Below are 8,583 nucleotides of genomic sequence, written 5' to 3'. Positions count from 1 at the left end.
GCTTTCTAGCTCTCTTGCATTTTTATGTTAAATTCTTCCTTAGAGCTGATTGTTCCTCTGGGAAATTCCTGCAAAATCAAACACAACCCAGTTCTTTATAATTGCTTGTGTTTTCTGGTACTTGAAAGATCTTAGCCTCCCAGATATTTATGACGGCCTAATCCTACAAAATTTATAGCTCAACTTGTTTTGCAAGTATTTTCATTCTTTTGGTTGCAAGTTGCAACTGACATCCCGCTTTAGTGTTTGGTTGATATTTGTTTCTACCATCTGATGATGCTCATGTATGCATTCTTTTACGTCGTTGGTGACTCTGGCGGGAGATACATTTTTTGTTTCACTTATTGTTTCTTCATATTTTGATGAGTAACATTTCTTTTACCAAGATTTTTTTTTTGTTCCAATATGGAAACAACTCATTTGCCATTTCAACTAGGTTGCATCTTGCAACCCTTCGGTGATTTATCATTTGGCATTCCACCTCATACAATGAGATGCCTTTATAGGAATGCACTGAGGGAAGCATAACGATTCTATCCTATTTTATTTGGTAGATAATTATTGTTGCAGGTGAGACTATTTTGTATTTGTCTTATACTCCTCTAATTCTTTCAAATTCTGACTTACTTGTTGCAATGTCGCTTATGGACAAGGGCAAGATATTGTTCCCTGTGATATATTTCAATTGAATGAAATCCCACTACTTGATTAGAACATGATATTTTCTGCTATTGAACATTCAAATTTGAATATATATACAAAAGAGAAATTGTGGAACTTTGAAGTGAAAATCTATTGGTTGAGGACACACGCCAATTAATGAGTCTGTGTCATAGTATTATCGCTCATTTGCTCTTCCTCTTTATGGAACATTATTTCTTCATGCATTTAAAATAGTGAAAATGTCTACAATGGAATATCAAGCAAACTAAGTTCTCTGATAGAATAGATACTTGTAAGTTTTGACCCAAACTTTCTTAATTATTACTTGAAATATGGGAGCCGTTGAATTTTCTCTTTAGGCCTCAAATTTTTTTACACAGCAGTTTCTTCAGGAATCTGGACTTTGTCTTTTGAATTTTTTAAAGAGTTTATTCTTCAGACCAATGTTAATAATTGTTCTGTTATGCTCCCTTCTAGCTGTATTGACACCCTACCGGTGTTATGGTTATTGCTATTGTTGTTTATGAATGCAGGTGTACATTTATTTGTAGTACATGACAAATGACATTTTGATGAGTGTAGGCTATCCCTCCTGTTAATCGAAGTGCTCTAGGACGTAATACCTGGGTTACTGGGCTTTGCAGAAAGTTGAGGGATTGGTGGTATTGGGTATGTAATCCTTGACTCGTTACTGTCATTTGACAATGCTGCAGATGATGAGATAAATATTTTTGCCTGTTTTGAGTTAAGCACTAGCTTACTGTCATATTGCAGGTTGCAGAAGGAGAGTTACCAATTTTAGCATCACATGGGTGAGTAGCTTTGAACATTCAAAATTCACAATGAATTTCTCTAGTCTATTATGACATGGCTCGACATGCTTATGGGAATGAGTTCTGATATGACTAAAACAAGTTAAAAGAAATATCTGATAATTGTGATTAAAAAATATATAGAAGGAGAAAGATGTAAATTGGGAAATTTTTGTAAAGAAATGACTCTGGTTAAATTCTTTTAACAGTACCTTATTTGAGACTCAAATAAGGTGACATTTAGATTCATTCCCCATACCCTTACCCAGCTGGGGTTGGATGATTTTAAGCATGCATATAGCATCTTCCTAACAAACAAGTTATCATCATTTCTTGTTAAGGACGGAGGTTGAAGCATATAAGGCACTTGATCCTGGGACTCGTGTAGTGATTCTGAGAGCACTTTGTGAAATCTGAGCTCAGGTATCTACATTCAACTTACCCTTGTTAAAGTGATGATATGGTGATATGGTTCTATTCCTGTTTTGATTTTCAGTTTCACATTCTACATATTACTAATTCATTGAAGTCTGTTATTTTCTTTGTTTTAACAGTCATAACAAGAATGGCTCCATTATCTTGTTATGACGGTTATCATTGTAGTTTGGTTTAATGATTGTGAAATATTTACTATTCTTTAGCTATTTTGTTTGTGTTTTATGATGTTAATTTCATTAGTTTGAATTCACAATGCATGATATCATTGCATAATTTGTTACTGATAAGAAAAGGAAGAAATTTCTGTCTTCTTTATTATCTCAAACTTAATACTCAAGTTTTATTTGTAGTCTAGCAGTTGAACAATTTTTAATGTTTGCATTTTATTGAACCATTGATTCTTAATCTCTTTTTTTACTACAAATAGTAATTCTTTTTTTTACCGTAGAGTAAAACTGTGATTTTCACATAAAACATCCTTTCCCTATGTCCTGCATCAGTTTCCAAGTGTTTTTCACTGTTCCGCATATGACGCTGATCCTATAATAATCAATGCAATAGTGGATGATGATGAGCCTCCATCTCTAGTCCTTTTTTTTTTCTTGTTTTTTTTACTTGTTCTAGCCATCTAGTAGTTTGATACTTGTTCTGTAACAATTTTCCCTTGCTTCTGTTTGCGCTACGCCAGAATAGGAGTAATTATGTTCTTTCTTTTGTAGCAAGAAGACATCCGAAACTATATTGACGGAAGTTTGAAACACGGCGTTCAACTTTCAGTATTTCGTAAGGAACGCATTGGGGGCGATTCACATGGAATTTCATACTGGTAAACAATTCATTTGATTATACTCAGTTAATCTTGTTTAGTTGTATTTTTAAGCACTTCATATCTTTTTGTTGTCTTGTATTATGTTTAGTATATTATATCATTCATAGTATTTACTTTCTGACTGTCATCAATTGAGCAAGGGTTTGATGATATTGATAAAATGTATAATGTCCTGGGTCGTGAGCTTTATAGACATTCTAATTCTTTTCTATCTAGGTATGAAGATGATCCTATTATTGGTAGCCGTTTGTATCGGGAGATTAGAAAGGTTGAGGTCAAGAAAGTGAAGACAAAGGGTGTCTTATCCTTTCCTACTGTGTCTTGCCAGTGGGAAACAGTTGCAACAAATTTGGAGGAATTTGAGGAAGTTTCTGTAAGTCATTGTTTTTTGTGTTTCCTGCAAATAGTTCCCCAAAATAAAATAAAATAACTTCTATAACAATTTTATGGGATTAAATATACTTTGGTAAAAAGGAAAATAAAACCGTAATAGATTTTGCAGTGATCCAAGTATAGAGTAAAATAGACACACACACACATGATTAAGTAATGAAGGAAGTTAGTCAGTGTCGGTGTCCGAGACATATCAGACACCGACACACTATTTAGAGTTTCCAATTTATTTTTTAATATTTAGAATTTTCGACACGCTGGGGACATGCACAGGGCACTCGATATCTTCTAGTATGTAATGAGAACGGCTGAAGTAAAACACAACCTGTTAAGGATTTATTTCACTCGTTTGGAAAACAAAAAACGGGGAAGAAAGCACGACTGCCCCAGCACTAGAAACTCCATATCTCTCCCGGATCATCTCATTCATCTGGTAAGTCTCCATGACCAGCACGAGATGATTGAAATGTCGTATTTTGATTGAATTTGGTGGAGAATGATAATATTCAATTCTATATTAGTTATTCTTTTTCCCTTGTTTTTCTAACATGTCCATGTATCTGTGTCCTACTTTTTAAAGAAATGTTGTGTAACGTGTCTGTGTCGGTTGTTTCCAACTTTCCATTTTGCCTGTCAGTGTCTGTTCTTCTTCGGGTCTTACTAGGTCTTATATGGTACCTGCCTGAGTTTTAACCTGTACTAGCTGGAGAACACGCTACTAGTTGGTCCTGTTTATTAAGATAAACTTATACTAGCTAGAGAATACGCTATTTAGTTGGTCTTGTTAATTAGGATCATTACGAGTATTCTATATCAATGATAGAAAACGCTTAGGGATATTGTCTATGTATACAGATCTTCACAAGTTGTACACCTTAGCCAAGAGATGTACAAAAGATGTATACCACATAAAGGATTAGGTTTGAAAACTTATCATTAATTACATCAATAAATTGGAAGTTGTTAGACTAAAGAGATAGAGGTATTCATCTGGGATTTATAAGAATGTTTATCTGGGACAAGCCTCAGCTATTCATCAGTACAGTGGAAAAAAGGAAGAGTGGGGGCAAGCTTAGGGTGTAGCCTATAGTGGCCATGAAAATATTGGTCCTTCTATAGTGTAACTCTTTCATAGTATTATGAGGACTGGGGTATCTTGTATGTAGTTACTTTTGTTGGGTGGTAAAAAGAAAATACCTCTTCTTTCCAATCTGTTTATATATTACTAGAAATGAGCTGTCATTTTCTAGGGGTTATTTCATTGTTTCGAGGTTGTTTCTAGTCCCAAATGGTTTGGAGTGGTTGTCAAAGACACGTGCTGTTGATTGGCTCCCTTCATCACACTTGAGAGCCATCTTCTTTCACATGTAAGTTCTGGCTCCAAGAAGATTTGGGAAACTGTGGTTTCTTCATAGGAAGTTAATGTGTTGGGTACTTGGATGTCTTCATTCCTTTAGATGTGTTTCAGTTGATACTTTCCACTTTTGATCATTTGGATGATTAGTGATGGGAATGCGAAGCAGGAGTGCAATTTGGCAGTAGCAATAGTTAGATCTCTAATTGATTACGCGCTTGTATCTCGAGGAGGTATAGGAAGAGGCAGCAGAGGGCTGTGTTTAAGTAGTATCATAGTCGACAAAGCTTGTGGCTTTCACGTGGTACAACATTTTGGTATAGATGACGCCATTGATCTTTTGTAAAATACACGAATTGCATTCCCCCCCTGTTTGACTATGAGCAATTTGCGGAAACTCACCTTTCTGCATTGGTCAAAGTGCAGCACCCTTTCAAGGAGGTCTCAACCCGAGTCTCCTCGGTAGTGAACTTTCACATTGTTACCAAACTCAAAGAAAGATCAATGTTGCTTTGCTTCCACCCCCCGAAACCCAGTTTTTTTTCAAATGAAACTTTTCTTTGCTTTTAATTGCTGTGCTCGTTTGCTTGCAGGAGAAGCTTTTCTCCAGTAAAAGTAGAATAGAAACTGCAGTTGGGAAGAAGCTAAAAATGACATCCTTCCAGAGATTGAGAAGATCCACAAGGTTTTAGTGTATAAACTTATTTATCTTTGATGTCCTTGATCTTCTAAATGATTACCCTCGCTTTTCGTGTTCTCGAATGCTAGTGGTGTTAGTTACTGTAACGGTTTGATGTGTTTTGTTAATTTCACAGAAAAAGGAGAAATTGGTAAAGAAACAACATAGAGAAGCACTCCTTCTTGATAGCTTTTTGAGTGCAGATGGGATTGCTTCAGGGCGCTCTCTTAAGTGACAGAAAACCTGTTACCTATACTTTCGGTAGAGCAATCAACTTTGGAATTATTTACAATTTTTTAAAAATTGTTTTGAACCTTGCATTGCCAGCAACCCTTTTCTGTTGTTTGCTAAAAATAAGTTTGTTAATATCTTTTGAAGAAATTTAAATTTATTTAGGGACATTGGATAACACACATGTATCGTGGCTCTTTAGCTCTTCTTTTCCTGCTTTGTATGTGGTTCCTTGCGATCCAATTCATAATAATTATTAACCAATCATATCTTTTAGAAATTCATCAGTCGCACTGTGTGATATTTTTTTGCCAAGTAAAAGTATATTTGCCGTTGGGAATGGGGATGAGCAGCAATGAAAGCTCCTCGGTACGTTCTCTTTATGGTGTGATCTAGGCTATCCAGTCTCTTTTTCCTTAAACCAGCATCTTTTTTCCTGAGTGTCATTTCTAGGGAGGACTTTGACTGCGTACCTCCATGTTCTTTGAGTGGTCAATGCAAAATTCAACATGTTCCTATATTTTCCTTTTGACACTTTTCAAAGTAGCTTTTCCTTGCTTCGGTCAAAAGTTCACTATGATGTACACTATCGTCATGTATTTCTTAGAAAGTTGATTACCTAATATTTGCTGGAAACAATATTGCAGATGATTTTGACCGGTCTATCACTGAGGCTATCAAAACAACCAAGTATGAGTTTTATCACCTCGATCTTTATCTTGTTGGTTACATTTATACTTGGGTGCGACTTGATGTGTAATGGTTCATGTTAAACTGATGAATAATGATCTTTAATAGGAGAAAACAACCATCCCCTGAACTTGCTGTTGGGCGAGAAGTTGGTACTAAACCAGAGGCATCAAGTAATGGTAAACTCAATGGTGGTTTGCACACTCCACGCTACGTTTCCCATGATGAATCGTCACCCAAGTCATCTGATTCTGAAGAAACTGAAGAAGAAAATAAATCTGGATCTCTTGACCGCAGGTTTCTTTTTAGTATATATCTACTCTTCTCGTTTTTAACATTTTTAATATCTACGCTCACTGAATACCTACTACATGCAGCAATCGGAGGAGACAGAGGCCTCAGAGATATTCAGAAATGGAGTTTGTTGCAGCTATTTCAGATAATGAGGCAGGATTTGACAGTGATGATGATATAGTTGGAGAAGTAGTATATGATGAAGACTATTTGAGGAGCCGAAAACAGAGGAAAGTAGGAAGCAGTTCCGAGGGAGAAGAGAAAAGTTGGGAAGAAAATGGCGACAATGAGGAAGAAGAAGAAGAAGAAGAAGAAGAAGAGGAAGAATATATGAGCAGTTCAGAGGAGAGCGGTGAGCCACAAAAACTTAAAAAAATTCCAAGTCGTAGCAATAGGAAGGAAACAAAGTTAAGGTCTGTTCATGAGCTACAGTCGGGCTTGAGACGTAGCAGGAGGGCCACCCAAAACCGTATCAACTATCGACACATTGAATTTTCAGAATCTGAAGCTGAATCCCCGAAACGAGAGAAGTTGAATGGCTCAGATGAACGATCAGATGCAAGTAAAGATTCAGAATACTCAACAGACACTCCTGATTCCCAGGAGAATGGGGATGAGCAGAAAGTAATAGTTGATCAACCAGTTGAAGAATTCAGTGGCATGGTAAAGGAGCATAGACTATCCCCTCGAAAAACCAATATACCAGGTCAAGAAGCAGAGGGTGTAGGCCGAAGACAATTTCTGGACTTAAATGAGCTTGCCCCGGGACCAGGCTTTGATGATGGCCCAAATTGAAAGATAATGATACAGACAACTTTTAGTGCATTTTTTTTTCGAGGAAGTATCTTCAATCAAGTGACGGCCGTCTGTAATAAGGTGGTAAGCATGTGCAGTCCGCACGACCAAAAGATGAAGATTTTCTTCTTCCGGTCAGGAATACAGGTGTATGATAGATAATATCAAAATTTGCGTAAGTTTATGTAGGAAGGTGTGGTTATTGAGGTCTCCTTCCATGACATAACGCGAGCAGCAACCGGTGTAACCATTCAGTTATTTCCAGCAGGGGCACCAAATGGTGCTGATAATTGTGTAATAGGCTAGTCATCAGTGTACAATGTTGTAGAAGCTGACAAAATGATGAAAACATTGTTGGGTTTGGAATTTTCTAGTCCCATTATTTTTATTGGGTACATTGACAGGTCTGCTCCAAACTCAGTATGGTTTTGCTTGATAATCTATGTATATATTCTGTTTTTCAATTTGACCTTTTGGTGAAGGATAATTTGTGCTCTGATCCTCTGATGCAACTCCGGACGTTCTTTATATCAGGGAGATCTTCAGTTCTTCACTGACGAGGTAATTTTGTTTTACTAGTAGCATCTTTAAACATGTTCGCATTCAAACTATAAAATTATAGTTCAGAGAAGAACATTTGGAAATGCTTTGCTTTGAAATGAAAATTGTTGTACAACTTTTTATTTTCCTGTATGTATTATTATTCTATTATTTATTACTTTTATGTATTCTGGCAAATTTGCTGCTTTTTTCTGACATACACAAGGAACCTTTTGGGTTCCCTGGTCAAATAGGAAAGGTTCCTATAATTACCAGTAGACGAAACTTCCAATTGTGTTAGGAAATAAAAGACAATAATTTACTCGTTGATTAAAAGTTAAGAAGAAAATTAGAGCTGGACATTTCCCAACTCTATGCCCAATTGAACCGCCTCGTTCCATGTTCAATACCTCGAGGTACACATTGGTATGCATGGTTAAAGTTGTGTGGACGGGCAGAACTCCAAATTAGGGAAATATGATATTTTGGATCAGCGTGTGCAGCTTCAAATCTTCAGTCTTCTACTGCAAGTTGTACAGCTTAAAAGTTAAAACGGGCGACTACACGGAAAAGGAAATGTGCCTCTTTCGCTCTCTTCACCTTGAACTCATCGTGCTTCGTGCATATTAGGAACCAAACGCAACAGTGAACATGAAGACATGAAGTAGTAAATAACACTAGACAATACATGCTGGTGCGCATCACAGGCTTAGTTGTGCACCCAATACAGGTTATGTGCTTCCACAAATGCCGACAACAATTTTTTTTTAAATGTATAATTAATGTTAAGAACGATTTCGTGACTCCTCCAGTATTTTGTATTCTTTGTTCATTATACAAGATAATGTCATATTTGGATATTCAT

General features: G+C 36.4%; 1 protein-coding gene across 1 annotated transcript in view; it reads left to right on the top strand.

The window, feature by feature from the left end:
* LOC147498200 (DDT domain-containing protein DDR4-like) overlaps positions 1 to 7,642 on the top strand; it is a 9,056-nt gene extending 1,414 nt beyond the window's left edge. The window contains 13 exon segments of the mRNA XM_086560288.1: positions 1,246 to 1,332; positions 1,438 to 1,475; positions 1,817 to 1,898; positions 2,633 to 2,739; positions 2,959 to 3,115; positions 5,083 to 5,131; positions 5,134 to 5,174; positions 5,305 to 5,400; positions 5,402 to 5,429; positions 6,047 to 6,089; positions 6,198 to 6,386; positions 6,467 to 7,173; positions 7,176 to 7,642. Coding sequence (XP_086416414.1) covers positions 1,246 to 1,332; positions 1,438 to 1,475; positions 1,817 to 1,898; positions 2,633 to 2,739; positions 2,959 to 3,115; positions 5,083 to 5,131; positions 5,134 to 5,174; positions 5,305 to 5,400; positions 5,402 to 5,429; positions 6,047 to 6,089; positions 6,198 to 6,386; positions 6,467 to 7,173; positions 7,176 to 7,204 — 1,653 coding nt within the window. The 3' untranslated portion in view covers positions 7,205 to 7,642.
* The last annotated feature ends 941 nt before the right edge of the window (positions 7,643 to 8,583 follow it).

The sequence above is a fragment of the Coptis chinensis genome, chromosome 5, assembly GCF_015680905.1.
Source record: "Coptis chinensis isolate HL-2020 chromosome 5, ASM1568090v1, whole genome shotgun sequence".
NCBI lineage: Eukaryota > Viridiplantae > Streptophyta > Magnoliopsida > Ranunculales > Ranunculaceae > Coptis > Coptis chinensis.
The sequence above is the reverse complement of the archived record's forward strand: the minus strand, read 5'-3'. Positions and strand labels throughout refer to the sequence as shown.